This window comes from Beta vulgaris, chromosome 7 (genome assembly GCF_026745355.1).
Source record: "Beta vulgaris subsp. vulgaris cultivar EL10 chromosome 7, EL10.2, whole genome shotgun sequence".
NCBI lineage: Eukaryota > Viridiplantae > Streptophyta > Magnoliopsida > Caryophyllales > Amaranthaceae > Beta > Beta vulgaris.
Genome location: NC_079208.1, coordinates 15,510,815 through 15,532,570, shown reverse-complemented (window position 1 = coordinate 15,532,570; position 21,756 = coordinate 15,510,815). Strand labels below are relative to the sequence as shown.

The window sequence follows — 21,756 nt, the reverse complement described above, 5'->3', positions numbered from 1 at the left end:
CGTTGGTTATATGTTGTGTTCCGGGATCACGCAAGACTCTTTTTCCCTTTGCATCAACCCCATGCATCGAACACCACCAATCGAGGACTCTATCTGGTTGCCGAGGCTGTGCAACTGTCGTCGTTGAGCTAGTCCCCGTTACCGTTGTTGACCCTATTGTGGGATAATGGCTGAACATCGACTTGTCTCTCGCCTCACTGTACGAATGAACAATTAAATTATGATAATACTTCCTAGCTTTTGCACTCGTGCTAGTTTTCTCACGAGTTGCCTAAAACACACAATTATAAACAAAGGTTAGGTATGGTGTTATACAATAATACTGGATCTAAGTGTATTAAATTTTAATAAAATATTATTTACAATAGCTTTTGGGGTTGTTTTTTTGGCAACACATGCTTCCCACTCTTCAGGGATAGTCCTCCATATTTGAAATGGTAATTTGGAGGGTGCAGATGATGTTTCCGGTAAAGCCTCAGAATCGGCTTGTCTTTCTCCGCCGTAGATGTTCTTCTTTGTGCCTACTAATTTTCTCCGCTTAGTGATCCACCCAGACACTAACTTAGCATTGAAATCTCTGAATCTATGGGCAACCGCAGATAGAAATACATTCTTCTTGGCTTCATCATCTTCGATATTGAATTGATTCTACAAAAAACGCAGTTCACAAATTAGTAAATATTACACATATATTTAACTAAATAATTAAGAATCTAAACGTTATTGTACGTGAAGCTTACCATAGTATCTTCCCATATACACTTCTTCAATCCCTTGGGCACCTCTTTCCATGAGTGGAGAATGGAGAGTTTATGCATGCAAATGCCAACTTGCATGGCATACTTTTGACGCCATTTTCCACAAGGTTGCCCCAAATGATCGTACTCCAAAGTCATTATGGTGTGTTTCCCTAGTGACTTTGTAGGTCCCCTTCCTTTTCTTTTTTCCGTCGCCAATGACTTCCTAGGCATTTGTGCATTTATTTCTTCACGGTGAGGTCGAACCAATTTACCCCGTTCCTTTCTCACATCGAAAGACTCATCCTCAGTAGTGTGTTCGGCACTCGTGCTCATATTCATATGCACCTCCATCATCTCCCTGAAATTGTACAAAATATACACATTAACATAAATGTGATTTTTAGGCTTTTTGAACATGATTATATGAGATCAGTGCGGGGAGGGGAGGGGGGCTCTGCAGTGCAGTGGGGATGGGGGCTGTGCAGTGCAGTTGGGAAGGGGAGGGAAGCAGGGTGTGGGGAGGGCAGCAGTGCAGTGGGGGAGAGGAGGGGAGGGAGGGAGGGTAGCAGGGTGGGGAGGGGAGGGCAGCAGGGTGTAGGGGGGAGGGCACTTGTGTAGTCGGAGAGGGAAGGGGAGTGCAGGGGGTGTGGGGAGGGGAGGGCAGCTGTGCAATGGGGGTGGCGAGGGGGTTGTGCAGTGCAGTGGGAGGGGAGGGCAGCAGGGGTGTGGGGAGGCAACAGGGGTGTGGGGAGGGCAGCCGGGTGTGGGGAGGGCAGCAGGGGTGTGGGGAGGGAAGCCGGGTGTGGGGAGGGGAGGGCATCAGTAGGGGGATGTGCAGGGTGTTGGGAGGGGAGGGCAGCAGGGGTGTGGGGAGGGGAGGGCAGCAATGGGAGGGTAGGAGGCTGTGCAGTAGGGCAGCAAAGTGGGGAGGGGAGGGTATCAAGGTGTGGGGAGGGGAGGGCAGCAGTGGGGGGAGGGAAGGGGAGGGCAGTAGTGGGGGGAGGGGAGGGGGGTGTGCAAAGCCTAAAAATAGGCCTAAAATCAAATTTTTGTTCCTGATATACAACAAACAACAAATACAAGTCTAAGAATCTACACAATACTTACATTATGCCTCATATAATCATGTTCAAAGAGAATTTGGGGTTAAATGACTCGATAATTACGATTTGGACACGAAAAGGCAAAAATAGGCGTAAAATGACCTTTTCGTTCCCGAAATGCAACCAACTACAAATGCAGGCCTATAACTCGACACAATAGTTACATTATACCACATATAAGCATGTTCAAAGAGAATTTGGGGTTAAATACTCGATAAGTACGATTTGGGAGCGAAAAGGCCAAAAATAGGCCAAATGCCTTTTCGTTCCCGAAATGCAACCAACAACAAATAAGCCTATAATCATACAATAGTTACATTATACTCATATAACATGTTCAAAGAGAATTTGGGGTTAAATACTCGATAAGTACGATTTGGAGCGAAAAGGCCAAAATAGGCCAAATGCCTTTTCGTTCCGAAATGCAACCAACAACAAATTAAGCCTTAACTCTATACATAAGTTACATTATACTCATATAATCATGTTCAAAGAGAATTTGGGGTTAAATACTCGATAATACGTTTGGGAGCGAAAAGGCCAAAAATAGGCCAAATGGCCTTTTCGTTCCCGAAATGCAACCAACAACAAATTAAGCCTATAACTCTACACATAGTTACATTATACTCATATAATCATGTTAAAGAAAATTTGGGTTAAATACTCGATAAGTACGATTTGGGAGCGAAAAGGCCAAAATAGGCCAAATGCCTTTTCGTTCCCAAATGCAACCAACAACAAATTAAAGCCTAACTCTACATACTAGTTACATTAACTCATATAATCATGTTAAAAGAATTTGGGGTTAAATGACTTGATAAGTACGATTTGGAGCGAAAGCAAAATAGGCCAAAATCACACAATAGTTACAAATTGGAGAAATTACAAGACCTGAGTTTATGTCTCATGATTTATTGACTTCCGCCGTTTCTTAGGATCCTCAAGTACATGTATCCCTTCCGTGTGATCTACACGCATATAGTTCTCCGACATATTTACGTCATCTTCCACACGAATTTCAGGATAGGTAAAAGGGGGGAGGTCCTCAAATGCATCATATTCTTCCTCATTATCAACATCACCAATACCGAGGATACTCCTTTTACCAGGTACAACAATTGACCACTTATGATCAGCAGGATCAGTTACAAAAAATACTTGCTTGACTTGTGATGCAATTACAAATGGCTCCTCAGTTTCACGTAGACGACTAAGGTCAACAAGAGTGAAACCGCAAGGATCATCTTTCTTACACAACGTCGATTATTGTCAACCCACTGCAACACAAGAGGCAAATATTAAAAGTACATAGTCCAGCTCCCATATTTCTTGTATTGCCCAAATAAGTTGCTTTCAGCATGTACAGCGCACTTATCTTTCGAGCTTGCATATTGTGTAGACGACGCCACAAGTGAAACACCACTATTTTTTTGCGATCTTGACTTCAGATCTTGACGTTCAGTCCAAAACGTATACCCATTAATATCATAACCCTCATAAGAGCGTACAGCTTCACGAGGACCAAATGCTAACCACTTGACTGTTTCAGGAACACTTTCATCCAAATCATTGATACTCGTTTATGAAACCAATCAATGAAAGTCTTGTTATGCATTTGCGTCAATGCCCTCACTCCTTTTCCAGGATTGCTAACACGTAATTCCTCCATATGTTCACTTAAATAAGGATGGAAATCTGGTACGTGATGCAATACAAATAAGTGAGCTTGTTTACGCTTTTCTACGGAAGGTGTGATCAATTTTGAACCAATTGTACCCTTGCCCTCAAGTCTGCCCTCGTGTCGGGATGTCGGAAGTCCAACAGGATCAACACTAGCAAAATACTCAGCCACAAAATTACTGATCTCTTCACCCACAATCCCTTGAATTATACTACCTTCTGGTTGTGCAGGATTCCGAACTTTATCCTTCAAAGTTCCCATATATCTCTCAAAAGGATAGCACCACCTCAAAAACACTGGACCACACAGCTTAATTTCTCGAACTAGATGGACAATGAGATGGACCATAATGTCAAAGAATGCGGGGGGGAAATACATCTCAAATTTGCATAGAGTTTCAACTACTCTGGCTGCAAGAAATCGAGGGTCGACGGGTCTAGGACTTTGCTGCAAATTGAATGAAAAAATGAACACAGTTCTGTAATGGTGTGCCTCACATGCTTTGGAAGTATCCCACGAATTGCAATCGGTAAGAATACTTGCATCATGACATGACAATCGTGCGATTTCATACTCGATAACTTCAACTCACCATTTAAGGTAACAAAGCGCTTCATATTCGATGAGTAGCCAGTGGGACCTTAATGCCATACAATGACTCGCAAAAAATCCGTTTCTCTCAGCCGACATCGTGTAGCAAGCTGGTGGCAAATAATTCTTCTCCGAATCCTCCACCTTTTTACTTTTCTGAGTTTCATCATCAACCCTTTCCTCCCCTCTTTTCTTCTTCCTTCCGTCCCTTTTCTGAGCCCACAACTCTGGTCGAATCCCTTTTTTCCAAGTAAAGTCGTGACGCCTTAACATCTTTTGTCTTGCCCGGAATATTCATAAGTGTCGCGATAATAGCTTCACAAACATTCTTCTCTATGTGCATGACATCCAAACAATGTCTGACCTTTAGATCTTTCCAATATGGGAGTTTCCAAAAAATGGACTTTTTTCCATAATCCTGTAGGTCGATCAACCTCACTAGCAGGTTTACCAAAGACTGTTTCAATGCCCTTCACCTGATTATAAACTTCAGTACCAGTTAATGGTCTATGAGCAACTTCTTCTTCAACCGTCCTCAATCCTTCTTCTTAAACCGATAGGGATGGTCGCGGCTGAGGAGCCTTCGTGTGCGCATATACACATGTTTGCAGCCCTTAAGGTGTGTAGATTTCATGTCATCTAAACAAATCGGGCAAGGTTGTTTTCCTTTAGTCTTATACCCAGATAAGTTCCCATAAGCTGGATAATCGTTCATAGTACAAAAAAGCATGGCACGCAGAGTGAACATCTCATTAGCATACGCATCAAATACTAACACTCCTTCGTTCCACATCTTCTGTAAATCTTCAACAAGCGGCTGAAGGTATACATCTATGTCATTTCCAGGTTGTTTGGGCCCCGATATAAGAAGCGAAAGCATCATGTACTTGCATTTCATGCACAACCAAGGAGGCAAGTTATAAACCACTAAAACTACTGGCCATGTACTATGCTGCGAGCTGAGATTGCCAAAAGGGTTCATGCCATCCGTACATAATCCAAGCCTCAGATTCCTATCCTCATTACCAAATGACTTATGCACCCTGTCGATAGTTTTCCACTCAGGCGAATCAGCCGGATGCTTGAAACCGTCTTTCTTCCTACGATCTGCATGCCACCTCAAATTCTTCGCATCTCCTTTAATTGAGAACATGCGCTTAAATCTAGGTATTATGGGTAGATACCACAACACCTTGCTGGTGGTCCTTCACTACCTCCAGCTCCTTCACGCTTGTACCTCGACAATCCACAACGTGGACACTCATGTAAATGCTCATACTCATTACGATAAAGCACACAATCGTTAGGACAAGCATGTATCCGCTCGTACTCTAAACCCAAAGGACACATCAGCTTCTTCGCATAATAGTACGACTTTGGCAGTTCATTTCCATCAGGGAGCATCTCAGCTAAAACTTCCAACAACGATGTGAAACTAGAGTCCGTCCAACCAGCGTTCGACTTAATGTTGAACAGTGTTACCACCGGGAAAGTTTGGTGTACTTTGTACAACCTGGATACAACGGCTTTTCAGCAGCCTAGACATAGACTCAAAAATACGAGGTCGTCTACACGACTGATCTTCAACCTCGTGTATCATCTCGTCTACCCGATCCCTATCTCATCTCCAAATTCATCATCCAAATTCTCATCCCCTAATCTCATCATCCTTCTTTTTTCTTCACATACATCATTCTTTACTCCAGAGCTTCCCATATACCTCCCCTGCTCACCATGCCAAACCATACGTGGTATTGAGGCCTAAACCCACGGCGAAAGACATGCTCCCTAACCACATGTATACTATAACCTTGCTCACATTTCTACAATCCAAACAAGGACAATAAAAGTCGACTGCTCCAGAGGATGTTTGATATTCTAATGCATTCTACAGAATTCCGAGACCCCATTCACAAACTCAATCGATTCACGACTACCATACATCCAAGTACGATCCATCTCATTCAAGAAGACCACCTCTAATAATTAAACACAACATTCATTATAATGCATCAATCATTATTAAGAATACACACTCACATATTCAAATCACACACGTTAACAAGCTAAGATAGTACATGTTCAATTGTATGCATGCAGTAAGGTCCTTATCACTCCAACCTAACCCATCCTTGGACGTCTAATCTCACTAGTGAATATATGCCAACTTTTCAATTCTAAGGAAAATCCGGCAGCATTTCCCTACAGTTCTCCAAGTACACAATAGATAATGTTATTACATATGTACCCAGAGAACAATGTAGGAAACGATAAGCCAAGATTTCCCAGAATTGAAAAGAAGACACACATTCACCACCTAAGTGAGATCAAACGTCCAAGAATAGTCCCAAATCGGGGACTATTCAAGACTTACTCTAATGAGTAAGTCTTGAATGGGTATCTAGGCATATGATGACGATTCAAACAACTTGTAGATTTCATAGCTAAATTACATTGCGTTTTCATACAATCTCATATCAAAAAACACAAATAAATCTACCTCCCCAACCCTCCCCCACCCCCTGCCAGCCTCCCCAACCCCCCACCCCCCAACCCCTTGCCAGCCCTCACCCACCCTCTGCTCAGCATCCCCAGCCCTCCCCCAGCCCCTGCCCAGCATCCCAAGCCCTCCCCATCCATTGCCAACCTCCCCCACACCCTATCAAGCCTCCCAACCCTCCCCACCCCTTGTCAGCCCTCCCCCACCCTGCCCAACATCCACAGCCCTCCCCACCCCTGCCAGCCCTCCCCCACCACCTGCCCATCACCCCCACCCCAACCCACCCTAAACAATTACTCTTTGAGCAAATACAAGCACATTTAACAACAAAAAATAGAAGTTGATTTCAAATTAAACAAAACTTAGAGAAATGTAAAAGAGGAGAGATAATGAGAGGGGATTTACCGCGAAAGAGAGTGAGAGAAGTGATGCTCCACAAACAATGAAGTAGTGGAGGAGAGAAGAGAAGATGGTGCGCAAGGTGGTGCAGCTGTGTGGTGGTGGCGCACTGGTGGTGGTTCAATGTGGTGGCGGAGGTAAGGTTCGCGCAAAGAAGGTGGTGCAACTTCAACTCACTCGTAAGTTAGTCTAAGGGAGGGAAATAGAAATGGGGTTACTGTGCAATATGCGCGCATTTACTTAGAATAAAAAAAAAATGAAAGTGAAGGGTTGCGCTTATCCCAAAAACGCAGCCCTTCGTAAAAGAAGGGCTGCGGATTTTCGGATAAGCGCAGCCCTTCACTTTCAGGGCTGCGGTTAGCCCAAAAACCGTAGCCCTTCGTACAGTACGAAGGCCTGGTTTTCTAGTTAACCGCAACCCTACCAGCGCAGCCCTTCCTTTTTTTTTCCCTAGTGTAAGATCGTTAACATACACTAGAAAATTGAGACAAATGGGGCCACGACAATAAGTAAAGAGAGAATAATCAGAATAAGAGCGAGTGAAACCATACTGTCGCAAAGAAGTGGCGAGCTTAGCAAAACAGCAACGAGGAGCTTGCTTAAGCCCATAAAGAGAATTCTGGAGACGACACACTTTACCCGGAGTAATGGGATTGAAACTGATGGGTTTTGAAATATACCACAAGTGCACGGTGTCTATTTAGCATAGACTGGCAAATACGGGTCGATCAACAAGAAGAGGAGTTCTACAGATTTATGCTCAACAATTTAACTAGTTCAAGAGAGAAAATTGATTGAAGAATTAATGACTAAACTAGAATAAACTAGAACACAAAATTATGTAAGTTTATTAAATAATTAAAAACCTAGGGCAATTGATCGGTCCACCATGCTTATACCAATTTGATCACCACAATATAGTTCAACAATACTATTGAGGTTCGAATTATTAGAGTATATCGTTAATCCTTGGTCAGGCATTAACAACTCTTAGATTAACATATGCCAGTATGGTCGCTCAACATAATCAAACCTACCTATATATTGTAACAAGCCTCTAATGAATACGATCTTTCGATTCTAACTCTTATTAGCTAAGCATAACACATGATATTGCACAATTCATGTATTACATGAATTAAACAATCATAACAAATCAATAAGAATTATTCTAATTCAATACAAATATCGAACAACATGAAACCACAATAAAAAAAGGTATAAACATGGCTTCCCTCTCTAAGCCCTAGAAAAGTCTACTCACTCATAATTATAATAAGCTCAATAAACATAATCAAGGTAAAAGAATTCATTAAATTAAACAAAGTAAAGAGGAATACCGAATTATTGAAAAACAATGAAAAGGAAATCAACGATCTCTATAATCTTCAATGGTAAAAGTTCATACAAAATTAGAGAGAGAAAAACTAAGTGATTAACCCTAAAAACGTTGAAAATAAGATAGTCTAATTGAAAATACTAAAATCCTATTTATACATTTACAAAATCGGCTAAAAAAGGCAAAAATTACTGTCCCGAAAATCCACCCGATCGGGCGACGGTGATTCTCAAACTACAACAAAGAAACAATTTCGCCCTTTCGGGCACGCAAGCAATTTTGGCTCCTTTCTCGCCTGGTTAATCAGGCTAACATGCCGTGCATCCTGGTGAAAATTTCATTTCGCCCGGTCGGGCAAAATCGCCTGGTCTACCGGGCGAGAAAACTGTGATTTTGCGTCAACTTGCAAAGGTTGTATCTCTCAAACTAGAAGTCGGATTGGGGCGTGTGACCTTTCATTGGAAATCCCTTGAAGTCTAGTTTCCACCCAAACAAGAATTTATTGATTATCAATTTTCTATCAAAAGTTATGGTCTAAATAGTGAACTAGTGTCAGTTTTGACACTTCTTTCACTAACTCTTTGCTTCATTCTAACTCGAAATTGTCCCGAACGGATGCATTGTGATACTTGTGCAAGATATATTCATCTTAAATGATTAATAAGCTTGATCTTATATAACCATAATCAATTTATATCAAAGTAACCTGAAAATGATCAAAACACGCAAATGGGGAGTAGTAGAGCACAACTTACGTAATTCATGCCATTATGCACCTAAATGCTCTAAAAGGAGTTCTAATTGCAATCAAATTTAATCTAAAAACTATATACAAATGTGACATATCATACTCCCCCAAGTTAAACCTTTGCTTCTCCTCAAGCAAACAAGACATGAACATGGAAACAATTGCCTCACCCCTTAGATAGGAAAATCACAATTGAAAATATTTTCATGATTAAGAACCGTTCAAGCAGGAAAAATTCAAGTTCAGCTGTTCAGATTAATCTAGCTACCAATCGCCCAAGCAAGCAATCAAATGCGGCTGCCTTATATGTCATGCAAATCTCGAAAAGGCAGTCACTAGGATGTCACTCCTCTCAACATTTTTGTGGCAGGCAATAAATGTGCCTGAACACTCACCATCCCAACCATGACAACCCTTTCCACTCACACTCTCATGTGTTTAGAAAGGTAATAATGCCACTCATCCTAATCATGTCGACTCAAGTAGTGAACTTGCTCTTTAACCTTGACAAACTGACTCCACATCAATCCAATAAACAATGTAAACACAAGCTCAAGAGGGCTTTTTCAGGATTGTAATGGGGCTTAGGTAAGGCTAGGGAATATGTATAGGAAATGTGGTGGAAAGCAAAAAAATTTACACTAAAAGGCAGTAAAAGAGAGAAAATACATACAAAAATCCTCCCCAAGTTGAACGTCGCAATGTCCTCAATGTCGCAAGATGAACTACAGGACGATGCTCAGAGGAAAAATTAATGCTAGTAATACTCTCCCGCTCTAAAAGGGAAAAATAAAAAAAATAAAAAAAGGAGATAAGAGAAAAAAAAAACTACGGGTTGCCTCCTACACAGCGTTGGTTTATAAAGGTCCCGCACGACCATATTACCTCCACAATCTCAAATCGGAGGGGCTCGACAATGAGTTCCCCCCTCATCAAACATTTTCCTCCTCATAAGACTGCCACTCTGGCTTGCAGTCAAGCATGTTACCTTATGTGCATAGGTAGAATGCACATTTTCCATAACCACCGATCTTTTTCCCTTTTCAACCTGAGGTCCTTCCAAATCGATAATGCAAGCATCGACTTTAACATCAATGCCTGGGGGAACATCCATAGTAAGTGTAACCTCTAGAGGGTCAGTAAAAAGCATGTGGGGGTTTGCAAATAGAACATCCTAAAGAATATCAATCATGCAACACGTTTGCTCAAGTATAGGAGACTTAACAGCATTGTGTAGATTAAAAGTGACATTATCATCACTAACACTCAAAGTTAAAGACCCAGACTTGACATCTATAACAGCACCAACAGTACACAAAAACGGCCTACCAAGAATAATAAGAATTTAGGTATCCTCCTCCATATCAAGCACAACAAAATCAATAGGAATATAAAACTTTCCCACCCTAACAGGGACGTCTTCTAAAACACCTAGAGGGTATTTTATAGAATGATCGACCATTTGCAAAGTAATTTGAGTGCACTTAAGTGCTCCCATATTCAGTTTCTTACAAACAGACAAAGGCATGACAGACACAGATGCACCTAAATCACACAGTGCCTTATCTATAAATAATGCACCTACATGTCAAGGGATGGAAAAACTACCAGGATCCTTAAGCTTAGGTGGGGTTCTATTTTGTAAAACAGCACAACACTCTTCAGTTAGAGCGACTCAATCTACCCCACCAAAGTATTTCTTTTTAGTAATCATGTCTTTCAAAAACTTAGCATAAATAGGCACTTGAGAAATAAGTTCAGTAAAAGGAATTGTTACCTCAAGTTTCTTGACCATAGTCAAGAACTTGCCAAGTTGTTGATCGACCTTTGACTTCTGCATCCTATGGGGAAAAGGTAGCCTTGGTTAAATAGGCGTTTCAGAAACCATTTCCTTCCGCTTTCCTGTCTGATCTTCCTTAGCTAGTTCGACCTCAAACATCAAACTCTTCTCTGCTTCTTCCTCTACCACCTCCTTCTAAGCAACATCATCAATGGGCATGGGAGGAGCATCATAAACAGTGTCGCTACAAAGTGTAACGGCATTGACGGTCTCCTTGGCGATGGGTTGCCCCGACAGATCACCTGGTTGCCTATGTGCATTATATTCGGCCACCTGAGCAAGTTGAGTCTCCAAGTGTTTGGTAGTGTTCTTCAACTCCTTCATGAATCTTTTTGCATAGAAACCATCATCTTCATCATATCAGGCATGGTAGGCTCTTGAGAGTTGACTTTATGAGAAGCTTGTTGCTGATAGCCTTGGTGTGAAGGCCTATTGAAACAAGGAGGGGGTTCTAAGGAGCCCCTTGATAATATTGTTGTCTAGCATCATGTGGTGGTGGATTTTGATAAGGTGGTTGGTAGGATGTTTGCGGCATAGGTTGAGAATTATGAACATTATTGTTTTTGTAGGAAAAATTAGGATGATCTCTCCAACGTGGGTTGTATGTGTTAGAGTATGGGTTGTGTGGAGGTCTCTGCTGAAAAACATTTACATGCTCCATCTGATTCGGATGAGGGTGATTGTAGCAACAATCATGAGCAAAGTGGCCTTGAGCACCACACACATCACAAAAGGAAGAAGTAATAGGAGCCATGAAAGACATCGCATTAATACTCATAGGAGGAGTACTAGACTGCGAAGATTTCAGTGAGTCCATATCCATGCTCAACTGGGCTACTTGTGAAGACAACAAGGCATATGCATCGGCATCCAAATTTTTCTTTGTAATAGTCCTAGAAGAACTATGATCATTCGCTGCTAAGTTGGCTAGAAAAATATACTCTTCATCCACCTCCTTATATACGAAGACTCCCCATGCAGAGAATCAATTGTACTCTTGATATGGGGTTGTAGACCAGTATAGAATGCTTGGGTGATGAACCACTTGTCAAGATTGTGGTGTGGGAATTCTCTCTGCATGTCCTTGAACCTATTCCATGCTTCCTTTAGTGTTTCATCGGGTTCTTGTTGGAAAGTAGCAAGTTTATGTCTGATTTCTGCAGTCTTGGTAGGAGGGTAGTACTCTTTCAAGAATGCTTCAGATATAACACTCGACTCAGTTTCATTAACATCGTTCAGCCATTTTTGTGCCTTCTCCTTTAATGAGAATTCGAAGACCATGACCTTTAACTGATCAGGAGTGACCCCTTGGTGCTTAACGGTACGATAAAGTTGTTGAAACCGTTGTAAATGATTTACACGCCAAACTGATTCTGTTGGATCATATTAATGAGGATAGGCTTTATTTCGAAGTTGGCTGCCTGTATATCAGGCATAGTAGGGCCTATGGGAACATTGCCAGGAGAAGGTACCCCATAAGACTTCAATGACTTAGGATGCATGATTGATTTTGTTGGTTCTTCTGTGGTTTTTCCCTGATTAGCAGACTGGTTTTTTCTTCTTTTGTGTCTTCTTGAGTTGCCGGAGGTTTTCTCAAGATCAGGATCAGTTGGAACTGGAGTACCAGTTCTTTTAGACCTGCGCATAAAAGAAACAAAGAAAAATGTGCAGTGAGATGGCCTCAATTGGAACTTGAAATTCCAATGAGACAACAGAATTAGTTCAAATAATCAATCAGAAAGCTATAGAAACTAGCCGTCTCCCCAGCAACGGCGCCAAAAACTTGATGGATTTTAAATTATACCGCAAGTGCACGGTGTCTGTTTAGCAGAAACTGACAAATACGGGTCGATCCACAAGGAGAGGAGTTATACATATATATGCTCAATCATTTAACTACTTCAAGAGAGAAAGATGATTGAAGAATTAATAACTAAACTACAATAAACTAGAACACAAAATGATGTAAGTTTATAAAATAATTAAAAACCTAGGGCGAAGTGATCGGTCCATCATGCTTATACCAATTTAATCACTATAATATAGTTCAACAATACTTGGATTGAGGTTTGAATAATTAGAGTATATCGTTAATCCTAGGTCAGGCATTAATAACTCTTAGATGAACACGTACCAGTATGGTCGCTCAACATAAGCAAACCTACCTATATATTGTAACAAGCCTCTAATGAATACAATATCTCGATTCTAACTCTTATTAGCTAAACATAACTCATGATATTGCGCAATTATAAAAATTACTGAAGCATAACAAATCAGTAGGAATTATTCTAATTCAATCTAAATATCGAAGAACATCAAACCACAATCAAAAAAGTATAAACATGGCTTCCCTCTCTAAGCCCTAGAAAAGTCTACTAACTCATGATAATAATAAGCTCAATAAACGTAGTCAAAGTAAAAGAATTCATTAAATTAAATAAAGTAAATAGGAATACAGAATGATTGAATACCAATGAAAAGGAAATCAACGATCTCTAAAATCTTCAAAGGTAAAAGTTCATACAAAACTAGAGAGAGAAAAACCAAGTGTTTAGCCCTAAAAACGTCGAAAATAAGATAGTCTAATTGAAAATACTAAAAACCTATTTATACTTTTTAGAAAACCGGCTAAAAAAGGCAAAAATAACCGTCTCGCAAAACCGTTCGGTCGGGCGACGGTGATTCTCAAACTACGACAAAGAAACAATTCCACTCGATCGGGTGCACAAGCAATTTTGGATCCTTTCTTGTTTGGTTGCGTGGGCTAACATGCCTTGCATCCTGGTGAAAATTTCATTTCGCCCGGTCGAGCGAAACCACCAGGTCGATTAGGCGAGAAAACTGCGAATTTGGGTCAACTTGCGAAGGACGTATCTCTCAACCAAAGAAGTCGGATTGGGGCGTATGACCTATCATTGGAAAGCCCTTGAAGTCTAGTTTCCAACCCAACTGGAATTTCTTGAATATCAATTTTGTATCAAAAGGTATGGTAAAAATAGTGAACAGGTGTCAGTTTTGACAATTCTTTCACTAACTCTTTGCTTCATTCTAACTCAAAATTATCCCGAACGGATGCATTGTGATCCTTGTGCAAGATATCTTCATCTTCAATGATTAATACGCTTGATATCACGTAATCATAATTAAATTGCATTAAAGTAGCCTGGAAATAATCAAAACACGCAAACGGGAAGCAGTGAAGCACAACTTACGTAGTTCATGCAATTTTGCACCTAAATGCTCTAAAAGGAGTTCTAAATGCAATCAAAATGCAACTAAAAACTATATACAAATGTGACATATCAGGAACCAAGAGGAAGTTTCATATACACCTCCTCATCCAGATCCCCGTGAAGGAATGCATTGTGAACGTCCATCTGGTGAACCTCCTGGTTGCTAGAAGCGGCAATATCAAGAAAAGCGCGAACAGTGACCATCTTCGCAACTGGAACAAAGTATCATTATAGTCAATCCCTTCAACTTAATGATTTGCCAAAATAACCAACCGCTTTAAGACGCTCGACACTGCCATCGGAATTATATTTGATCTTGTAGACCCATTTGCACCCAAGAGCCTTCTTACCAGGGAGAATATCAGTTATAACCCATGTGTTATTATCCTTCAGAGCATTGATTTCTTTCTGCATGGCTTCTCGCCACCCAAAAGAATTCATAGCCTCTTTAATTTGAAACTTTTATGCTCAACCCCATCATCAACTGCAGGAAGAAAATCACGGTGGCGCACAGAAAAATTATCACAATTTACAAAATGAGCTAAAGGATACGAAGTACCACAGGAATTTGGAGCATGTAATAAACCTGGAGAGGGGATCTTGAGCTGCACTGAATTAAGAAAATAGTCCCGCAATAACGAATTAGGCTGTTTAGCCCTATGGTGGCAACCCATTAAGGAGGAGGAGGAATCAGCCTCAAACCTAGGAGGGGAGGACGCGGGAGTGGGATCGGGTAAGGGAGACGCGCCAGGTGGGTCCGCGTCAGATAGGGGAGTGTGAGTTGGAGTAAGAGGGGACGCGAAAGGAGAGATGGGCTAGGTAAATGTACTTGGGATGGGGAGTGTGTCAAGAGAGGGAATAAAAGGTGAGCTGTGGAGGGAGTTTAGTAGAGGATCGGTATTTGGGCCGGAGGAGTGGGCTGGAAGGCAATGTGGTGTAGGAACAATTGTGAGGCGGTTAGAGCATGTGAGCTGGTGACAGTGGCGTATCCAGGAATTACGGGATGGGGCTACAGATGAGAAAAAATTAAATAATACAAAATACAATACTTGAGTTGATTTACGACTAAAAATTCAAATCAAGCCAAAATACAATGCCAATATCAATTAATGATTCAAATTAAAACTAATTTAAAATGATGAAGTTAGAAGACTTTTGGGACTTTCCTCCACCTCTCTTCCAAAAACATTCTAAACTTTTGTTTTTCATCTTCCAAATCTAGTATAAAGTAAACAAATGATCAGATATTAATTCCAAAGTCCTTTGTTTCAAATTACATTTCCCAACATCTAATTCCAAATTCAAGTAATTTCAATTCACAACCTCTATTTCAATTTCACAATTTCTAATCTCTAATTTCAATTCATGTAATCTCAATTTCCATATTTCACAATTGCACAACATTTAAATTTCATTTTTATAATTTCCTATTTCAATTCAAAATATAAATTCACATCAAAATTCCATTCATGAGGACACATCTAACATAAGTCCATAAATTAATACTCCAAATTTCATTCATGAGTTCGACATATCTGAGTTCACACAATGACAATCGCACTTCACAATTTCACATCTAACAAAAGTTCATCAGTTCTTTACTTCTTCGATTGGATTTTCATTCGTAAAACTACTTCTAATCATATCTCCAAATTCCATTCACAAAAAATTGAGAGGCCTATAAACTAACAGAAATTAAAAAAAGAAAAAAATACCTCAACCAGTGTACTTCTGGCGAACTGCCGTTCTAGCGACTGGCCTCCGGTCTCCGGCCAAAGAAAGAAAGAGAGAAGCAAAAGTATGAGGGAGAGGGTGTCAAAAAGAAAATAACGTGTAGAGGAATGAGAAGAGGTAGAATAGGGAAAGGAAGTTTCGAAAAATAAAACATCACGTGTCACAAAAATCGCACCAGTCTCTAAATCTTTCAACTTCCACCCCTTTTTCCACATGGCATATCCAATGAAAATACATTTGCGACTATGAGGAGAAAACTTATTCCCTTTAGATTTTTTATTATGAGCGAAGCACAAGCAACCAAACACCCTCAAAGCCTCAAAATCAGGTTCATGCCCAAATATCATCTCATATGGAGTTTTATTACCCAACACCCCCAACGGAGTTTGATTAATAAGATGGACAGCAATAAGAACGTACTCACCCAAAAACTCAATAGGTAAATTGGCTTGAAACATCAAAGCTCCACCAAAATTTAAAATGTGATAGTGTTTACACTCAACCCGCCCATTTTGTTGAGGTGTCCCACTATAAGAGGTTTGAAACAGGATACCACCTTGATCAAAGAAAGAAAGCATGCATTGAAATTCAGTTCCCTTATCACTTCTACCAATTTGAACAGTGGTGGCAAACTGACGCTCAACTATAGCAAAGAAAGACAGGAAATACTTATGAACTTCAGTTTTATTGTGCAACAAATAAACCCAAACAACACGGGAATAATCATCAATAAGAATCAAGAAGTAAACAGCACCACAAGAGGAATGCACACTATATGGTCCCCACAAATCACAATGAACCAATTCAAACAGTCTACTGCTTTATGTGTGCTACTAGGAAAATGATCTCGTGCTTGTTTTGCCATAGGACAAACATCACAAATTTTATTTAGTTTCATCCTATTATGACTAGAACGAATAGCAGGAAACAGCTTCACTACTCTTTCTGATGGATCGATGACCTAACCTTTGATGCCACAAATCAAAGGTACTCAATTCAACAAGACTAGCAGCGTGCACCATCGCCACTGTCCGGAAATAACAAAGCCCGTTCACCTGCTCCAATCAGAGTCCTCGAGGACCGGTCCTGTATAGCACACAGAGAAGGTGTGAATTGAAGGGTACAATCATTATCAGCTAGCAAATGGGATACTGAGACCAAATGACACTGAAAATCCGGAACAAATAAAACATCATGTAAGATAAGAGTGTTAGTAAGATAGACATATCCCTCCATAGTGGCAGAAGCGGAACATCCATTAGGAAGGCCAACTGGACAAACCGCAATACTGCAAACATTCACTAAGACTTGTGTGAGATGCACCGGTCTCAATAATCCACTCCATACTTGCCATACGGTCACGAGACTTGTACTTAAAGTTAACTAAGGTCATTAAAGCTTGGATTTCTTCCTATGTGAGACTCGCGATAGGAGTCCCTCCTCCTTCACTCGAACCAAACATACCATGAGCCACCAAATTGGCACGCGCCCCCCTGCACCACGCGCTGCCATAGTAGCACTACTACCACAACCTACTGCCCCAACAGCACTACCACCACCACCAGCTGTATGAGACGCGGTAGCAGACCCTTTGCTAGGAGCCCCGTCGAGGCGCCCTGCATTACGCGCACGCAAGCGCTCCTTACACCAATCGAGTTCCCCTGAATTTTAAAGCAAGTAGTTATTTCATGTCCCTTTCGTTTACAATGAGTACAAATTAGTTTCGATTTATCAATACGTGCGAAGCGACTTTGTCACGTTCAGAGTGGAAATGAAAAGCATGGACATCACTTACCCCTTTGAGCGAGAAGCTGCCCGAGATTGCTCCTCTTGGATTAACATTTGATAGGCTTGATTAATGTCACCAAGAGGCAGTTGTGACAATAAATTGGTGGAAGATCTCCTCTTCCCTATCTCTCGCCAGCTTCGAAACAAGACCACAGTCACACTTGTGGCACTCGCATGAAGGTATGGGCTTCAAACGAGTCAACTCATCGTAATATCCCATGAGTTTCGAGTAATACTCATCAACATTTATCGAACCCACCTGTTTGCAGTTCGATATCACAGTCTTTATCTGCTGGATGCGTGGTCCATTTGCCACGCAAAACCGCCTCTTAATATATGCCCATAAATCACGAGCATTCTCATGCATCAGGATCGTTCCCGCAATCTTCGTGTCCATACTCCACAATATCCAGGACATAATCATCAAATGTACGATGACCCAATCAAGGACAGCAATCGGATCAGTGGGTTTTGGAATCGTTCCCTCAACAAACCCATATTTGCATCGCGCTCGTAACGAGAGAGTCATAGCTCGAGCCCACGCCACATAGTTGTCATCGATGAAGGTGACGTGTGTGATCATATTTCTCGGTTGATCACCGAAGCCTAAATAATAAGGGGAAGTAAGGGTCACCTTCCATTCTCCTTTATTTATTATCACATCTTTCTTTTTGTCGCCCATTGCTTTGTTCGACCTTTCGCACTTCACGTAAGTGATGCTCATATCTTCGGCTCCGATGAGGGAGTTCACTGGAACACCGGGAATATTCTGGCTTTGATACCATGCAAGCTAAGGTCGGTAATGATGATTTAGGTTGAGGCAAAATCAATCTGTATTCGTGTATTGCTAAAGCAGGAGATCTATGAGATATACAACCCTAATGCCATACAAACTAAAAACCGATTGGGCTAAAAATATAAAACATACATAACTAGGCCTAAATCCAAATATAACACAACATATAACATATACATGGTATAACAGTAATGTACTTGTATTATTACAGTGAGAAGTAGTGGAACTCACCGAGGTTTATTGAGACATGAGAGTAGGAAAGGTGTGAGATAGGGTGACCCTATATCACCCCACTTATTTGTTTTATCCCTAGGCGGAATACGTGAATAGGTGTTAGATGGGTTTGCAACACAACAAGGATTTCAAGTTCCACTACAGGTACAAGAAGATCAATATCACTCGTGACTCATGTATGCTTTGGTGATAATAATGTTGCTATTTGCTAACTAGGGGAGGCTTAGTTTTGATACAATAGCTTTATGTTACTTTTCACGCTTTTTCTTCTGTCTATGAGTTAATGGTAAATCTTGCTAAAGCTTCATTTATTTTGGAGGTGTTTGTCCTTCTATTCTGGGTCAAACACTAGATAAATTTGGGTGGGTTAAATGTTAGTGTTAATTTGTGAATAGATTGGAGAAAACAGCTTAAGACATTTCATTAATCACAGCTGAATATATATACAACTTAAAAACTCGTTTTCCTAATCATGATAGGAAACTTAACAATACAAGATATATTTTGCCTAGTATACAATAGACCTAAGTAGGAAAGACTTATATTGTCCCTCAAGTTGAAGCATGTAAGTCATGAATGCCCAACCTGCGAAGCAAAAAAACAAATTGTTGTCTACCAAGAGCCTTAGTCAGAATGCCAGCTAGTTGATGACCAGGTGGAACATAAGCAGGTTAAAGATTGCTAGCAAGCAACTCATCCCGAACAAAATGACATTCCATTTATATATGCTTAGTGCGATCTTCAAAAACATGATTCTTAGCAGTATTAACAGGAGACTGACTATCAGAAAACATGCGCATAGGCCGAGGATGCAAGAGACTAAGCAAATGCAACAAAGATTTCAACCATTTTAGTTCAAAAGTAGTAATCGTCATCTAACGATATTGCCTCAGCTGAAGAACAAGAAATAGTAGGTTGCTTCTTAGTCTTCCAAGAGACAAGGGAACATCCAAGAAAAACCAAGTAGCCAGTCAAAAAACAATGTGTGGTAGGACAAGCAGCCCAATCACTATCCAAGAGAATACTCACTTTAGAATTATGTAAAGAGAGTTTTTTTGCATGTAACTTGTGAAATAATTTTGAGGGAGCGCCGGCGAGAGTGAAGGAACGCCGGCAAGTGTGAGCGAGGGTGTGTCGCAGGAGAAAGAAAAGAAGTGTAGCAGTTTGTATTGAGAATTAGGGTTCGAAAAAAAAATGTCGTTGGGGAAATTCTAATATTCTGGGCCTAGGTAATTTGCGTCGGATGCTCAAGGGGTGCGACGCACATAGATTTTTTGCAACGCACCCTGCCCTTGGTGCGACATAGATAGCCTATGTTTTTACCCCACCAAGATGCACCAATATGTGTCGCACCATGATAAGGTACGACGCAAAATAGCCATATTCGTCGCACCTTAGGGGCGTGCGACGCATATTGGTCATAGCTTGTGGCTGGGCCAAGGTATTTTTCGTCGTATTCAAATGCGCATGCGACGCAAATAGTGCTTGTACGTTGTTTTCGCTTTAGTGCGATGCACTTGAGGGGACGCAAATCGTCCTTTTTCTACTAGTGGTAGTTAGGGTGTCGTGGCTTGGCGGTGGCGTTGCCGTTGGTGTTTGGCGGTGTTTGAGAACGACAGATGTGTGGTGGTGGTATAATTTAGACGAAGTGAACGAGAGAGGAGAGAGAAGAGAGGAGAGAGGATAGAGGAGTGATGGAGAGGAGTGAAGGAGAGCCTTGAATAAGTGAGGAAGATTAGGGTTTGAGTTAAGACGAGGGGATCAGGGTTGAGTGCGGAAAGTTATATGGGCTAGGGTTGTAAGGGAGGGAAATGGGCCGCGCGTTTTTTTAAGAAAAATCTGATGCGGTCCTAGGAACCACATCAGATTCTTAAAAACCGCATCAGATTCTCAAAAATCGCATCAGTTATTTTAATCTGATGCAATCCACAAGAGGACCGCATCATAATTTTTTTTCAGCTTTCCTTCCAATTTTTTAATTGATTTTTTGATGCGATTTTATAAAAATCGCATGTGTTACAAGGTGACAGATGAGGTTTTTGCCACTAGTGTATATCATATAGTGTGTTGCAACAATGTCAATTCATATTGTTTGTGTTTATCATATAGTATATATTTCTCTGTGATATAGTGTCTTTTAAAATGATATAGTGTACTATGTTTGGTATACTCTATAAACTAAAAAGCACAATTCAATTACATACCTCTTTATCATGTGCAGTCTCCGTGGTGTGAAGCTGTTTATTTCTCTTTTTTCTCTTTTTTCTCTTTTTTCGTTATCAAATTTCTCCCAAACTTCGTTTTTTGCAAATCTTGTTCACCTTGATGATATGTATATCTCTGGTATTTTTTGGACAGAATGCAATTTAGAACTCTTCTGGCATGAAAACACAACCAACCCGATTCTTCAAAATTTTTGCATCCACACTGAATTGTCTTCTCTAGGTAATTCAAGGAGACTTATTGAGAAGAACAATCAATGCCATTGAGGAAAACTTTGTATGTCAGAATATTCCCTTATGTACCAACTATTCACTTGCACTTGCCATTGTATGTTTGAATTCTTCCCGAAAATCTCGGAAAAGAGTATGTATGTACTGTGAAGCAGCATGTTTTAATAGTGGACTCATGTAGATATCTGATTTTGGTATTCCCTTTGTACAATTTAAATCATCCTTTTCTTCATGTCTTCTCCGCCTTTATACTATTTCTTGGAATATTGAAAAATAGTCAGTAAAGCTAGTGGTTTTACTTGCCTTAAATCCAACAACATGATTTGTGCTTTCACTTCTTCGTGAAGATAATATTTTGGCAGAGTAGAAATCTTTGTTAAATGTTGAACACCATTTTTTTTCAAACTATACAATCTATGAAACCAACCATCATCTGCTAGTTTGTATTTGTTGCATTGTGGTTAAAGTTTGTTCAAATTCTGTCTTTGTAATGCAACCACTCAGACACTTGTGAAAAATGTTCTTGAATTCCCTATCTGCCTTCCGCAATCCAAATCGTTGATTTGCATTTTGA

The 21,756-nt window shown here is 40.6% G+C and overlaps 1 protein-coding gene and 1 non-coding gene across 3 annotated transcripts in view; both read left to right on the top strand.

Moving 5' to 3' along the window:
- The window catches only part of LOC104908999 (hypothetical protein), a 34,731-nt gene extending 13,317 nt beyond the window's left edge, over positions 1 to 21,414 (top strand). The window contains exons 2-3 of one of the 2 annotated variants that reach the window (XM_057396390.1): positions 2,866 to 2,952; positions 21,088 to 21,414. In XM_057396390.1, coding sequence (XP_057252373.1) covers positions 2,866 to 2,952; positions 21,088 to 21,115 — 115 coding nt within the window. In that variant the 3' untranslated portion in view covers positions 21,116 to 21,414. The remainder of the gene's footprint in view (positions 1 to 2,865; positions 2,953 to 21,087) is intronic. The other variant, XM_057396391.1, reaches the window with a different exon arrangement.
- LOC125492115 (small nucleolar RNA R71) lies at positions 11,993 to 12,099 on the top strand. The gene has a single exon (XR_007268561.1). It is a non-coding gene; the product is annotated as a small nucleolar RNA R71 (small nucleolar RNA).
- Positions 21,415 to 21,756: the final 342 nt, after the last annotated feature.